Source organism: Tetranychus urticae, chromosome 3 (genome assembly GCF_039701765.1).
Source record: "Tetranychus urticae isolate SD_2017Ah chromosome 3, NJAU_TeUrti_SD_1.0, whole genome shotgun sequence".
Classification (NCBI taxonomy): Eukaryota; Metazoa; Arthropoda; class Arachnida; order Trombidiformes; family Tetranychidae; genus Tetranychus; species Tetranychus urticae.
In genome coordinates, this window is record NC_142960.1 from 575,326 (window position 1) to 590,749 (window position 15,424).

At 32.5% G+C, this 15,424-nt stretch overlaps 2 protein-coding genes and 1 long non-coding RNA gene across 3 annotated transcripts; all 3 read left to right on the plus strand.

Annotated features, from left to right (window-relative positions):
- The first annotated feature begins 9,371 nt into the window (after nt 1–9,371).
- Nucleotides 9,372–10,256, plus strand: LOC107369158 (pfs47 receptor). The gene is made up of 2 exons (XM_015937084.3): nt 9,372–9,605; nt 9,675–10,256. The coding sequence occupies exons 1-2, from the start codon at nt 9,455–9,457 to the stop codon at nt 10,142–10,144; spliced, it is 621 nt and encodes a 206-aa protein (XP_015792570.2). The 5' UTR covers nt 9,372–9,454; the 3' UTR covers nt 10,145–10,256.
- A 2,164-nt stretch (nt 10,257–12,420) lies between these two features.
- On the plus strand, nt 12,421–13,277 carry LOC107369159 (uncharacterized). The gene is made up of 2 exons (XM_015937085.3): nt 12,421–12,570; nt 12,637–13,277. Exons 1-2 carry the CDS (start codon nt 12,498–12,500, stop codon nt 13,116–13,118), a joined length of 555 nt encoding a protein of 184 aa, XP_015792571.2. The 5' UTR covers nt 12,421–12,497; the 3' UTR covers nt 13,119–13,277.
- An 84-nt stretch (nt 13,278–13,361) lies between these two features.
- On the plus strand, nt 13,362–14,836 carry LOC149093117 (uncharacterized). Its single transcript, XR_016200205.1, has 2 exons — nt 13,362–14,186; nt 14,267–14,836. It is a non-coding gene; the product is annotated as an uncharacterized LOC149093117 (long non-coding RNA).
- Nucleotides 14,837–15,424: the final 588 nt, after the last annotated feature.

The following is a 15,424-nucleotide window of genomic DNA, read 5'->3' on the forward strand; positions in this document are numbered from 1 at the left end:
GTTATGAGCTTGAGATGTATTAACAGTCCCCAAGAAGAGATCAATTTGTTCAAATAGTGAATTTGCAAAATTTTTAACAGGTTTGATTTTATTTACATCACCAAGAGTTTTTCCATCACTTGTAGTAACAGAAACATAAAGGTGAAGCATTGTTGCTTGTAAGTCAGTAAAATCATCAGAGGCTTGTACTTGTATTTCGAAGCTTTTTCCACTATCAACACTTGATGTTGGGCGATATTCGACTTCATATGATGATTCAATTGCAGTTTGAGTTGGAGGAATGTGAAAAATTTGAAGTTCTGTTTTGCTCACAGGAATCGATGATGAATGAAGATACTCCATTATTCAAAAATATCTCGTTTTTTCCTTCGTCTAGTAGTTTTTCGTTTCTTTGTCTTTTGTTTTTTAGTTTTCTTTCTAATAATCTTCCTTTTTGAAGTCTTACGTTTCTTTCTAGTTCTTCGAATCTTTTTATGAAAATGTAAACCTGAACCAGTCTGGTCAAACTCTTGACTAATTCCCATCAATCCTCTTTTTGCAGCAGTTCTTATACCTTCTTTACCTCTATTTAATAGTGATTGCTTTAAATTCTTATCATCAAGTATATCTTGTCCTACGTTTATCCCTGTTTTCAACAACTCCTTCCCAAAAAATTTTAAAACAGGAATACCGAATCGTTTGAAAATACTACCGATACCATAACCACGTTGATAAGGTTGTCCTCTGAATACATTGACGTCTTCAAATCCTTGACCTGCTTGTGCTTGATAATGACTAGTAAAATCACTATCACAACCGCAATAAACTTTTCTATTCATTTTTAGCTTTTTATTTTAATATTGAAAATTCTTTTCTTATACAAGTTCTCTCCTCTTGAAATGCAAACTCAAATGTGTACGCCCGTCAGTGAACTTTATTTCTTCTCCATTCTCATCAGCAAGTAAAATACTAATACTATTCAATTCGCGAACACGCACAGAATAATAAAAAGGTTTCGTTATTGACATGTATCCAATTTTATCGTACATTCCTTTCGTTATTGGCACTACCTTCAGGAGACGTGATTTACCATCCCCAACAAAATGATCATGAATAATATCAGTGTAAACGAAAAGCAAATGAGAGCGAGTACCTAATGTTGGTACACTATTTGCAGAACATAATAAATAGTTTCCGTCCAATACATCATTGTATTTATTTTGATAGTCAGCATAAGTGAAGCCAAGTCTTTTCACAAATTCTTTATTTAAAAACATTGGCATTATTGGACCAAATGGTGATGAACCTCTGTTGATATGCACTTTACCGTTTTTTAAATAGATTTGTGGAGCTTTGAGGTCTACTTCGAGTTCAGCAGTAACAATATCATCTTTTTTAATCAAATTTGTAAATTCAGTATTAAATTTATCAAATATAGTGCTAATTTCGGAATCTTCTTCAAATGTTATGAATGATTTTTTGCCCCCCATTTTTGTTTTCGAATCTTTGTGTCCATATATCAAGCAGAATTTCACTACTAATTTAGAATGATCATAAGTAATCGGATAAAAAATCTCTTGAACACCGACTACCCAATCTCCATCAAGGTGTATCGTCTGCGGTAGTTTGTTTGCAAATTTAGATAATGTATTATCGGGAAACGTTTCCATTGATGCATTTGAGACAACATCAATGAAAAATTCTTTAGATTCGCTCAACATTTTCAACCCAACTATTGAACTTTGCAGGGTAACCAAGCCACTTTACTAAATATTCTCTTTTCCTTGTTCTTGGATTAATACGTTGTTTCAAAATTTTCTCAATTTTGAGTACTTCAGGTTTTTTGGTTAGTTGTAGTTCCCAGTGATAGAAAATTGAGGTGATGATTTCTCCAGCTAAATCTTCTATTCTGTAAATATATCCTTGAGGAGTCTTTTTAGCTTTGATGACTTTGAAAACTTCTTCACTCCAGTTTGTTGTAGCACCTTTTTCAAAAGTTCCTTTTGCGCGGGTTATTCTCACATAATCTCCGACTTTAAACGATTTTACATTGAATGAACTTGCTTGTTTGTGTGATTTTCTTATATTAAGTAAAATCTCTTTCTCATTATCGGGAGTCACAGAGGCAGGTGATGTATTGATTGTTCGATGAAAAGAGTTGTTGTAACCAATAACGATATCCTCCAATTTATCAATGTATCGATTAGTGTTCTTTGCAGACATAAAACGATAAATTCTGGATCTTAATGTTCGATTGAATCTTTCTGCAATAGCACATTTAATTACATCATCGGTAGTTGTAAAGTGATTAATATCATGCGATTGTAAAAGATTTTTCAAAGTTGAATTGACGAATTCTTTGCCTTGATCAGTTTGCAACTTTTCAGGTTTTCTTCCTTCAGCAAAAATTTTAATAAATGCATCAGTTACTGTTTTAGCACTTTTGTCCTTAACTGCAATAGCCCAGGCATAACGACTAAGGATGTCAATGACAACTAAAATATACTTGAATCCGTCGTTTTCTCGTGCCAACCACGTCATATCAAGAATATCTGCTTGCCACTGCTCATCTAAATGATCAACAAGGATCGGTACTCGCAGGAAATTTTTTCTTCTTTGTTTGAATAACGTGTATGAATTTTGTTGGTTGAGCCAATTAGCTACTTGTCTCAATTTCAAATTTGGGTCTTTTTTAATTGCGGCATTATAAAGCTTTTTGAGACCTCCGAAACTACCTTCAGATTTTGGATCAAAATAAATTGACTCTAAAAGCTCCTCGATAGTATCTCCCATGATGGATTTTTCTCTTTCTTTGTCAATGAGTCTTTGATGCTTTTATTGGCAATTAAATTAGCAATAGGTATTTCATGTTCTTTTATAACTTCAAGCACTCTTTTCATACCGACTGGTCTTTTCCGGGCTAATTTCTTAGAGAAGAATCCAACAATTTCATCAATGTCACTTCCAATTATTGGCTTATTTTTAGCATTTAGAATCGCCCCATTTTCATCAATTAGAAAATCCATTGACCTTAAAATCAATTTTATTTCATTCATCCTTTCCACTTTTGGGCTTTTTGAGTTTCTGGTTTCCTTTGTCATTTCTTCACGTACTTCCATATGGTCGAGTATGTTGTTTGGAATTTCAACTGCACTCTTTTCTGTAATTACATTTCCTACGCTATTTTGTAAAATTCTGTTTTGTGTTTCTGCTTTCAGCTGGTCAATCTCATTTGATAATGCAATTTTAATTGTATCAGGCAAATTTGAGTGAATTATACTATCAGTCATATCAACTCTTTGATTCTTGAGTCGAAGGAATTCATCTTCAGGGATCAATACCAAACGAGTAACTGTATTCATTTCAGGAATTTTTCAACGAGTGTAGAGGCTAATAAGCTAATTATCGGTAATAACAGCTTTGGTAAAAATCCACCTTTTTGAATCAAAATATATTTGTGTTTTTGATCAGTGTAATTATTGTTTGCCAATCGACGTAAATCATTCTTATAAAGCTTAAGTAATCTTTTTTGAGGGTCACTAAGTTTGATTTTTCCGTTGACAATATTTCTAATAATCTCTCTTATAGATTTGAGTACTTTTCTGGGAGCAAGTTTGAAAAACTTTTTTCGGGCAACTTTACTGCGTGTTTTAGCTAATTTTTTTAGCCATGGAAGACAACGGGCACATGTTTTAACGCTCATGATTATCAAAAGTTGCACTTTATTTTGTGAAGTTTCTTATATAATAAATCAAGGTTGATAAGAAATCATATATCCTTTTTCACCAAGAATGCTTGTTAACAGTCGTAGATTAGGTGGAGTGTTAGGTTTTAAGTCAATGAATAAATATGAAAAGGGATCCTTAGTTGCATCTTCGAAAATTGCTTGAAATTTTTTAATCTTTGTAGGAAACATTTGTCGGGCAATATTTGTAGCAATAGATTGATCACGAGGGTTTTTAAACAAAACAATATATTGTGAGTTTAACGAAATGTTTCTGCTTTCCTTACCACGCATAAAAAAATTCTGAACTATTAGTATTATTGATAAGTTTCTATGGTGAGATCCTTTAGTGAAGATCTCACTTATCACTTTTGAATTTGCTGTTTCAAGCATGAGGTCATCAATAATCAACCATTCAGGCTTACTACCGTCAAACATTTCCATGATATTTTCTGGTAATCCTGGCATAAATGTTGTTTTTTTGAATGTAGCGAAAATAGGTTGATACTCTCCATAACAATAAACAATTCGTTGAGGAGCTGGAAGACAGAATAAAGCATTATTTTCAATCAGTTTTTTTACCCAAACAGTTTTTCCTGATCCGGTTGGGCCTGAAACTAACATTGTGAAAGGATGTTTTAAATAAACTTGAAAAGACATTTTAAGATTTCAAAAAAATTTATTAATTGTTGATGAATTGATTTCTTATACATTTGTTTGCATGAATTTCTTTGTGCAGTTACAAATATTGAATCTTCGAGATTGATACCATTTTTTCATCATAATAACAATATTTAGAGAACATTTGGTCTTTGGTTTCTTGAGAAGTAAATGTAAATGACAAGGATATTGTGTTCCATCGTCAATCTCTTTGCTTGTTCCGCCATAATCCAAAATGTTTATCCTCGGAATATCAAGCTCACGAAGTATTCTTTCAGCTTCAATAGACTTGCAAGCAACTAAAAATTTGTCACTGTTACGGGAACTCTGGTAAAATGTCTTGATCGTAGTCATCATCTCATCGATAGTTACTCCGTTCTTTTTAGCAGCACTCAAATCAAGTCCATGGTGTGTGTTTGATAAGTAAATTGCACACTTTTGTTCATGAAGTGATAGTTTTTGAACTGATAACTCATTGTTAATTGATGAATGTAATAAACTTTTTTCATCAAGAATAGCAACTTCTCTTGGATAAAACACTGAAGAAGAATAAAAGCCTTGAACATCAAAATAAGCACAAATGTAGTCCATTTTGGAATCAACTTTGAAGTATGGAGAAATGAAATTTACACTGCTTTATATACATTTTCCCTTTGACTTGAACGCCCTCTGTTGTCTTGCGCAATTGAATACTTGAGCTAAAAATCAACATTAAAGCGAGTTATTAGTTGAGGTAAACACAATAACAAAGATTTGTATTCTTTATCATTCATAATTTCAATTGCATGATGGACATCTAATGAGTTTGTGTAAGTAACTCTATTCAAAAATTTATCCTTAGCAAAGTAATCGATTATGTCAAGAGGGGTCAAAACGTTATTGATTATTTTCTCTGCATGATGACGATAATTATCAACGATTCTCTTGATGAAATTTTCATGATCAAAATCGGGAGCATCACGATTATCTTTGATTACACTGTAAATGTAAACATCAAATAGTTTATCAAGAAAATCATTGATTGTTTCCAAATTTCCTTTTTTCGCTTCCATAATTAAAATAAATGCTGGTAAAAACTTTCTCAATGCACAAACATTTGCTCGATTCAAAAGAAGGAGCTTTCCACTTTTTTGAACACGAATCTCATCATACGTTGGTCGAGATACCATTAAAGCACCGTATTTCACATCTTCTTGGCAATTATCAGCAGCAACTTCTTTAAAATAATTGTAGATGACTTTGAGTTCGTTGGCAGCAACTACTACTCCGTTTTGTGTTGGGAAATTTTGAACATATCGACGTATGTTGAAGCGAGCACAAACGAAATCATTATCGGGCTTGTAACCTAAACCTAATGATATTTTTAAACTAGAGTCAACAGCAATAGGTAAAATTGTTTTCCAAGTTAGTGACATTGTCTTGCTTTTCACTTGCATTTGCATATCTGTAGAAAACAATAATGTACATGAAACTGACCTTTTTGCAACACATTCACTTCTTTTTATACAATTTTGTTGCATCAATAAAATTGCGCAGAATCGGTTTATTTGGCCAAGTTGCACCTGTTATTATAATGGAGCCACTGTCGTAGCAAATTATACAGTTTTTACCCTCTTTCCAATATAAAGCAGGGAATAATTCAGGTTCATAAGAAGTATTTTTGTGATTTTTCAACATTTCATAAAAATTGAAGCGATATTGCATTTTATCTTGAGCAGTGATGTTTGAAATTTTTATAAAGTTTGGTTTTTGTTTGAAATTCGCAGCAAACGCATCATTTGTTTCCTTCAATGATTTGAAACCAGTTGCAACACATTTTCCTGATGCAAAAAGTAAAAAGCAGCCATTATTTAAGCGTTTAACTTCAGCATTGTAGTTTTTCTTTCGGTTTTCATTATTCACTTTTATTTTCATTACTTTGGCGAAATCCCAAACCGAGACTAAGTTTATAATTTTCATCCCGCTAACTTCGGCATTGATGAATAATTTTTACTGAGGGACATTAAATAAAAAGTCCAAAAAAGTGTAAATAGTAGAGCAACAAATAATAAAACTATTATGTAAATCGGGGTCATCTTGACTCACTAATAACAAAAAACTAAATGAGATATTTTCTTTGAAGATTTCAATTTATATACGCGGACAAAAATAAACAAGAAAAGTGACGTTAAACATTTTTAATGACAAAAACATAAAACACAAGTATTAGGTTGATACAATACATCTTACAGCAGTGAAAATTGTTGCTTTACACCAAGGACATTTATTGAATTGAGGTGCACAATCATAACAAGTAATCATGTGCTCACATGGTTTAAAAACTACACTTATTTCAGCGGAAAAGCAAATTTTACACTCATAACGTGATTTGTCATCATCGACTGGTTTTGCTGGTTCATAAGAAGAAACAGGTTGAATTCTAGCAACTTGTAAATTGATGAAGTTTTTGCCTCTTTTCAAATAGACAAACATACAATCCGGAAAAAGATGTGCATGAATATTCCAAGGATCATCGTTTGGTAGCCAATTTGCTATTGTTCCAGCGCAATAGTAACATGTTACTGCATCATGTTCACCTAAATTTAAATAAGAAATTAAGACAAGTAAGTTAATATTTGAAATTTGACAAAATGTTCATTAGTATAAGAATTCAAGTTACCGTAAGAAAAGAAACCCGCTTCTGCATATTTTTCTGGGGTTATTTCCTTGATTACATGTCCATCATGACTTGCAAAAGTTGCAATCCTTGCATCCTTCGACTTCATGTCTGGAAAAGCCATTGCCATCCTTGAAAGATCAGAAAGTCGAACAAAGTTTGCTGTTCTTAGAAGTAAAAATTTATGGGTTGAGGCAGCCGCTGGAATTTTATGTTCAACACCAGATGGCAGTCCTTTTTCATATTCATCTCGCGTCCTTATTACTCGAAAGAACGCAGTCTCCTTATTGTAAAGATTTGCAAGTCTCTCTTCAAGTCTTGTTCGATATATTAAACGCTCAGTTTCTTCTGAACCTTCCTCAGTATCACGTTCATTGATGTCACTTTCACTTTCGCCTTCACTTTCCATTTCATTTACTAAAATTTCTCTGTAATTATCATTTGGTGTTGAATTTCTCACATTTTGATTAACAGGTTCCTCATATTCACTTGATTCAGTGTCACTTACTTCTTCTTCCTCCGCATCATCAGCTTGCTCAGCATCAAGAACTCTTTCCAGTGGGATGAATAATTGTATTTGATTATCTCGATCTAAAAGTGTTAATCCAAGTCCCCATTCTCGATTTCTTGTAATTCTACCTCTCATTGATTGGTTAGTCACTCTTTCTCTAATGTAAGTTCTCAAATGCCTTGTTAATGTATCTGACATTTCACCTGATGGTTGTTGTTCCTCTTGTTGATTTTCAGTTTGCGCCTCTTGATGATTAGCAATTGCTTGCAGCACGTTCATAGTTGAAATCTCAATCCATTCTCTCAACAGAGCTTGTCTATTGTACAATAAAACGTGTACTCTGTCATAATAATTATTCATTGGACTAGCCTCTAAAGCTTCACGTAAGACAATTCTGAATTGGTCAATTGCTCGCCTTTCCTCTTCACTCACAGTTGATTCACTCATTGTTGTATTCAAATTTCGAGATTTTCTTTACTGAAAATAACTTCGAAAGGTGATTGAATGAAGTTTTCAAGCAATTTTCTCGACTTTTATTCCATTGTAAAGTGGGTGGAGATGAGCAACTCCGCCTCAAAATAATCTTTTGAGTATCATTCAATGATTATGAGTTGATTTTAAGGTCTGCCTCTTTTTAAAAATTGGCCAGTCAAAGTTGTTCACTAATTGATCATTGATTAATTGACTACTAGAAATAGAGAATTGTTTTTTGTAACTTTTAATGCATAGAAAGCTGAAACACATAATAGTTATCAGTAATTTTATAATTGCCTTATTTCTTTGGAAATCATTATGATGGAATTTAAAACATTCACCTTAATTGATCTTCACATTCAGCTTAATTCTCTTTCTCCTCTTTCGATTTCTCTTTCTTCTCTTTCCCAAAGAAGCTTTTTCTCCAAAAGTGTGCTAGCACACATTGACCTTCATCTTCACCTTCATCTTTAACTTGCTTCTCTTTCTCCTCTTTCTTTGTCTCTTTCTCCTCTTTCTCAAGCAGCCATCTCTGGAACAGTGTGCTAGCACAAGTTGACCTTTTTCCTGGAAAAAGGTCAAGTTGTGCTAGCACAGTGTGCCAGAGTGGGCTGCTTATAGTCTACTGACTTTCCTAAAAATGACACTAAACTCCAAGCTGGCCTGATACCTTCAATCACTCAATGGTTTCGGCAATTGAGTGAGTATCTTAAATAATAATTTCTCCATTAACCAAAGAAGTCGATATTTTTGCTCATAAATTAATTCTAATTTCACATTGCAAGTAAATGGATCTAATGAGTAGCTATTGGTCCTGATTGCTCATAAATAAGTTTAGAATGACTTATTTGATATTTAATCTCTTTTCAGCACTTGACACAACAATGTAGTTTTAGGATTTTCGCAAGATTTATGAAGCTTGTCTTGCTGGACATTTAGCTGCTAAAAGAGGATTTCCATTCGAAAATAAATGAAATAAGTAGTTCGATCTGAGATTCATTAAGCTTAATCATTCTGATCATGAAATAGTTTCTCAATCAAAAATCAATGTTTTCGTTTATCAAATAATATTCTTTAATTAAAATCCGGTATTAGATTATTTACAAATGCATCATGATTTCTGGTTATTCATGGTTGTTACCCTTACAATTAATACATTGTTGTTTCTATTGTTTAATCTTGATAGATGATTTCAAGTTGATAATTATCTGGTAAATAAGTTTCTAGTTTCGCATTCATTGGAAACAATTGTACAAACAATTCATGATTAGAACCTTTTCCTCCCATGTTGGAACCGTTACAAGATTATCTATTCTCACTCAACCTAAATTCACTTGTAAACAGTTTTTTTACTAGTCATAAAGATTTCACACCTTGTAGGAGTTAATTTCAAAGTGACTGTCAAACTTCTGGTTTCCAAGTCCAAACATCTTTAACCAATTTAATCAAAATGTCAATATCATTCTCACAATTGACCCGAACTCACATGATCGCGATTGGAGTCACTGTTTTACTAGCCACGGCCATTTGCGTCGGAGTTTTGGTCTCAAAGAAATCATCGAGTTCGCAATCATCAACATCTCTTTTCGCTACTTATAAAGGTAAGTCCACTAACAATTACATCAGGAAAACTTGAATTAATTTGGTAAAACTTTATTCTGTTGAAACAGATAAATTACTTCAACTTGATCATGCAACTCAATGGAAAAGTTACACTTCAGAAACAGTGTCTTTAGACGGAGCTTTTGAAGCCGGAGAAGATCAAGATGGCAACAAGATTTATCCATGTCGAGCTACTTACTCAAGAGATCTCATGTCGGGAACATTCAAATCTAATGCATGTTGGGTCACTTATGGTGGTAAAGCTTATTCTCAAAGTACTTTTGAGTTACTCGTAACCAAGAACCCTTCTGCACTCCTTTGGTTGCCCAACTCAAACGGTAAAGCCTACAATGGAGCCATAGTATCTGGAATGACTTATACTGACGATGAACTTTTAGCTGCTCGAGTCAGATTCTATTACTATTATGCTGTCGGTAAAATGCATGATCGTTATGCCTCTGCATATGTCCCAAGAGGAAATACAGAATACGAAACAAAAGAGTACGAAGCCCTCTGTGCAGTCGATTATTCTTTGTGATTTTGAATCAATGCATTTTGCATTAGCTGATTATTTACATGCAATTTCAATTGTAATTTATTGTTGTCAAGTATTTCAAGGCTAAATATAATTTATTTGATTAACTAACAAATGATACAATCTTTTCGACTTTATTTCTGTTTAATCTAAACGCCCCGTTAAAAGCATTCATTAATCTGGTGTGAAATGATCAACGATTAATTGATAAAATTCAACTTAACAAATATCGGTTTTGTTACTTTGTACTTTAGCATTAGATTTGGGTTACATTAGAAATCTTTGCTAATATCTCAAGAAAATCTGATTGATTTCGTCGCATCGCTCGTTTTCAGTTATTTAGACTTTTCTTGAAGAATCAGAATGAATATTATTATCAATAAAATTAGTCATTTCGAGAATTGGGAGGATTCTTTATCAATGCTACTGTTCGACTCATTTTAACTTTACTTAAACGTTTATCATGTTATATTTTTGCTTCTGTTTCAATTTTTGTTCGCCATTACTCCTCACTCAATCTGGAAACTCACAGTTTCTCAGATGCACCATAAGGATTTAGTTTTGATGATTCTGTGTCTTGAGAACCAAAAATGTTGCTTCGAGCTCTTATTGCCATTATCAGGAATTACAACAAGTGTTCTTACTTTAAAAGGTCAGTTGCATCAACTAAGGTCTGGCGATTGCGCAACTTTTACGTTTTTTCTGTTGTTTAGTTTCTAGTTTCAGTGCCAACATGCGAAGTGAAATATGAAAGCGGGATTTATTTCAAGTGAACGGATCCATCTTCGACAAAATACTGTAAGTCAACCAGTAATTAATGTATTCATTCAGAAAATGAGTCTTCCTCAAAAAAATTGGTGTTATTAACAAGTTTGTAAGATAATAAGTTAAATGTGTACCAGAATGGTTTCCATTAATCTCATAATTTGATAACATGTTTCTATCAGATTAATATTTGTAATTGGTGAATGAACAAATAGCTGATACTATTAATTTGTTTATTTTAAATCGAAATTCATAGGAACCTTGAAGCTTTCAATCTATGAAAATGTTTGTTTGATCTTTAATGAACGTTACTCCTTCAATGTGATTTTAAAAGCGTCAAATAACCCGAAACCAACTTGAATGAGGCTGATTCTTCAGTAGATATTAATCAATTATGATAAGGTTTCATTAAATTTTGTCATGAAACACTTGTTGGTTATGTTATGTTATCTGAATGAAATCTGAAAACAGCCTTACTGTGTACGATAATCTACAAGTTTAAATAACCTGTGGGGAAAAAGTTTGGGAATTTTTGGTTTTTTTCTTATATCTCGTAAGATCATGATTGAATTTTTCTGAAAATTCAACATGCTATAGTTGGATAGTGTAGCTTTGATATCTGAGAAATCCAGAATGAAAAAAACAAAGGTCACTTCACAATCACCGGTCAAAATTGGAGGAGAAAAAAAAATTATTTTTGATTAATGTTAAGCTCTCATAGACAGAAAATGACTAAGTCAACTTTTTTGACGCTAAAATTGTATTCAAAATTGAATATCTTTGAAACGGCTGATTCGAATTTTTCATATTATACTTCAATTGAAAGGTCTTGAAGAGTTACATCGATTGGTGTATTTTTGCAAATACATCAAAGTTTGTTCATTGGATTATTCACGAAACCAATTCGATTAAAAGAAAATTTTCTCCTCCAAGTTTGACCGGTGATTGTGGAGTGACCTTTGTTTTTTTCATTCTGGATTTCTCAGATATCAAAGCTACACTATCCAACTATAGCATGTTGAATTTTCAGAAAAATTCAATCATTAACTTACGAGATATGAGAAAAAAACCAAAAATTCCCAAACTTTTTCCCCACAGGTTATCTGTTTGAATTATGTTTTCAATAAATATAATAATATTACAGTTTATGAATTGATTGAAAAATTACCAAATTTTTGGGTTTCTTCAATTAAAATGAGTTTAAATTTTAATGCAACAAATTCATCTATTTCATTAATTAATATTTGTATCACTAATAGTCGAGAACATTAGGCGTTTTTAATTATCGAGTCAGGGTCATTGTAACGCACATGATTACATTGAATACATTTAATCTTGTGTTCTTATTAATCAATTTTTAAATCAGCTTTATTTATTCATTGACACCCATTGATTAACTTGAATTTCAACCAAGACCAACCGGGCAAATCGTTATAAACCGCCCTGAATAATCAGATTTTAAGAGCTGATAACGCTTTTGGTTTGATACAATTCGGGTCAGTCATTGAGTTAATAAAGCTTCCATTTAATTGTAAAGTTACTTTTGTGATTGAAAGTTCATCAACTGTCATTTGTTTAATAATTAAGTAAAATGCCTCAAAAAGTGACTTTTTATTTATTCTTAGCTTTGGCTATTAATTGTGTTTACTCAACTCCAAGTGATGGTGAGTATTAAGATATTATTAATTAAATTATGCGTTTGTATTAACTCTCAATCTGTATTAATCCAGATCTGTTGAAGAAAAAAAACAGTGAATATCCAACTTGGATTGAAGCAAATGGACGCATCAACGATCCTAAGGCCATTACTATCGGGGAATTCCAAAACTCTAAAAACCCAGTTATTTGTCGACTCGTCACTTCTGATGGACTGATTCCTGGTACTGCCGACCCTTCTGGTGTTTGTACGGCCATCTGGAATAATGCTGTTGTAACCTCATCTCACTTCGAATACTTGAGTGGACCATTAGATCGACTTGACTGGGCTGAATCTAATCGAGGTAATATACCAACAGGTGCCGTAATCGGTGGAATCACAAATGACGACCGTAAAATATACATCGTTCGGTTGGCCAAGGATAAAAAATTGGTTGAAACCTATTATGGTGGAGGAATAACAAAAGGTGACCGATCAGGTTCAGTCTTCAAGGAAGGTAAAGCCTTTACTACACCCACATATGAAGTTTTATGTTTAACAACTATTATCATTTGAAGATATTGTTCATGATCATTATCTGTACTTTTGAAAGAGCTATCAGCTAATCACTTAACAAATCGTAATGTTAAAGATACTCTTCGTTTAATTGTTGTACAATAAATGTCTAGATTTTTCGATTCATAAAAAAATTGGATTTTGATTAAACTCTTCTAATGAAGTCTCTATTTATTCAACAATTTTGCTATTGAGTATACAATGTAATAATAAATCAGTAAATCGCATTATTGTAATGATTGTTACCTGGGTACTTGTTACCTAATATTCAGTGCCTTAATGGATAAGGTTGAATTGGTTAGATATGGAATCAGGCCCAAATCGAATGGGAAAAATGGTTAAATAACTAACCAATAAATACTCACGTGTATAATGAATCGAAACCAGCCGTTTATGATGAAGATAATGTTAGAGAAGATTCTGGTTAACTCTGGTTAATAAAGGGTGAACCAAAAGTAGGAACACAAAATAGTTACACTAAGGTTTTCCATAAGTCTCTATGGTGAACATGTTCTTTACATATCTATTGATAGTAAATAGACTTACAAATTGTTAGTTTAGACCACTCATCATCTAGTACCATCGATTTTTCGGTGTCAACTAAGAATTGATTTATTCCTTGGGTACCTGAAGTTGGGGTTACCAAAAATCAAGCTTCTGAAAAAGCCGCACAATTTGGTTGTGAGCTCATTGATTGTCTCCTAGTCTTAACAATAAATGCAAATAGTGTTGTTTGAACACCCAACCCATTCTTGTGATCTGGAAATCATCTGAAAATATCAGCTGTAGCATATTTATTTCTCAATAATTTGACTTGATTCTAGATTATTAGATTCAAAACGTAAACTTAAACTTGGCGCCTATTTAATAACTCACATGTTACAACTCAAAATGTTATTTTTTCATAATGTCACAGTTTCCTTATAATTTAACCTTTTTACGGCTTCAATCTTAATTTAAATGTGAAATTGCTAGTTGATGATCAAATTTAACAATGTCTTTAAATTGTGTCCGATTTAAAGCTGCTAAAGCGATTTTAAAAAGATTCAAAACCGTGACTCACGGTCCGTGAGTATTTCTAATTTGTTCATCGCTGCAAAATTAACATGTGTTTTAATTTCATGTTTATCTTTTCATTTTACTGTTAGAGATGCACTGTGCTAAGAATGTTTCTTCCATTGTTTTGAAAATGAAATTCACAATACAATTGTCGAAGGTAAATTATTTAAACCAGGAGACAAAGTTGCTATTGGAGCCAGCGAAGGAAAAGATTCAACAGTCCTGGCTTACATTATGAAACTCTTGAACGAAAGACACAATTATCGTCTTAATTTAGTTTTGTTATCTATTGATGAAGGTATAACCGGGTATCGAGATGATTCTTTGGAGACTGTTAAACAAAACCAGAAAGATTATGCCTTACCTTTAACTAATCATACAAAGATCTATATGGTTGGTCAATGGATGATATTGTTCGACAAATCGGGAAGAAAAACAATTATACATTTTGTGGTGTTTTTCGCCGTCAAACTCTTGATCGTGTTTTTGATCTGAAACGTGTAAATTGTATCAAGTATCTATGATACTGAATATATAATATAATTAAATCCTGATTGTATGCAATTTATAAGCCATTACAATGAAACAATTGAATGAAAATATATCTTGTATAATAAAGATCACAATGTCATAACACTTGTTACTTTAAAAAGCCACACAAAGTTCAGTTGCAACTGATATACAGAACTATTAAACTTGAAAAATCTAAATTTATCTTAAAAGGAATTAAATTTCCTGTCAAAACTAATCTCAAGACCAGTTAAACAATTATAATTGGTACAAATTAATGGACCTATCCAGGTAACCATGAAACTTGTTCAAAGTTGTTTAGAGATTAGCCTCTTAAAACAGTTGGTTACTTGATTGACTGATTTAGTTAACATTATTATATTAGTAACAAAACAAAGTATCAACTATTAGTCGAGTTTCATGTCCATTTAATAATAAAATGTAAATTGGGAATAAAAGTGACTCAACATGAAAGTAATTGTTGATAAGCAGTTAAATGGTAATCAATGTAACTTGTCGACTTAAAAATAGGATTGCAAGTGCTAAAAATAAGAGAGTTGGCAAGCTAATCTTGCCAACTCTCAAAACAAGGCTAAAACTTATTTTAGGATGTAGCCTTATTAGGCTACGAAACAGGATGTTGGTGATGAGGATGAAGATGAAGATGAGGATGAAGATGGAATGAGAAAAATATAAAACATAAAATGTAAAAATAATAAGCTAGTCTAGTTAAGTAC

Coding starts and splice junctions, on each gene's coding strand:
- LOC107369158 (XM_015937084.3), top strand. CDS start 9,455: ATGTCAATATCATTCTCACAATTGACCCGAACTCACATGATCGCGATT. Junction 9,606..9,674: donor TCTTTTCGCTACTTATAAAG/GTAAGTCCACTA, acceptor CTGTTGAAACAG/ATAAATTACTTCAACTTGAT.
- LOC107369159 (XM_015937085.3), top strand. CDS start 12,498: ATGCCTCAAAAAGTGACTTTTTATTTATTCTTAGCTTTGGCTATTAAT. Junction 12,571..12,636: donor TTACTCAACTCCAAGTGATG/GTGAGTATTAAG, acceptor GTATTAATCCAG/ATCTGTTGAAGAAAAAAAAC.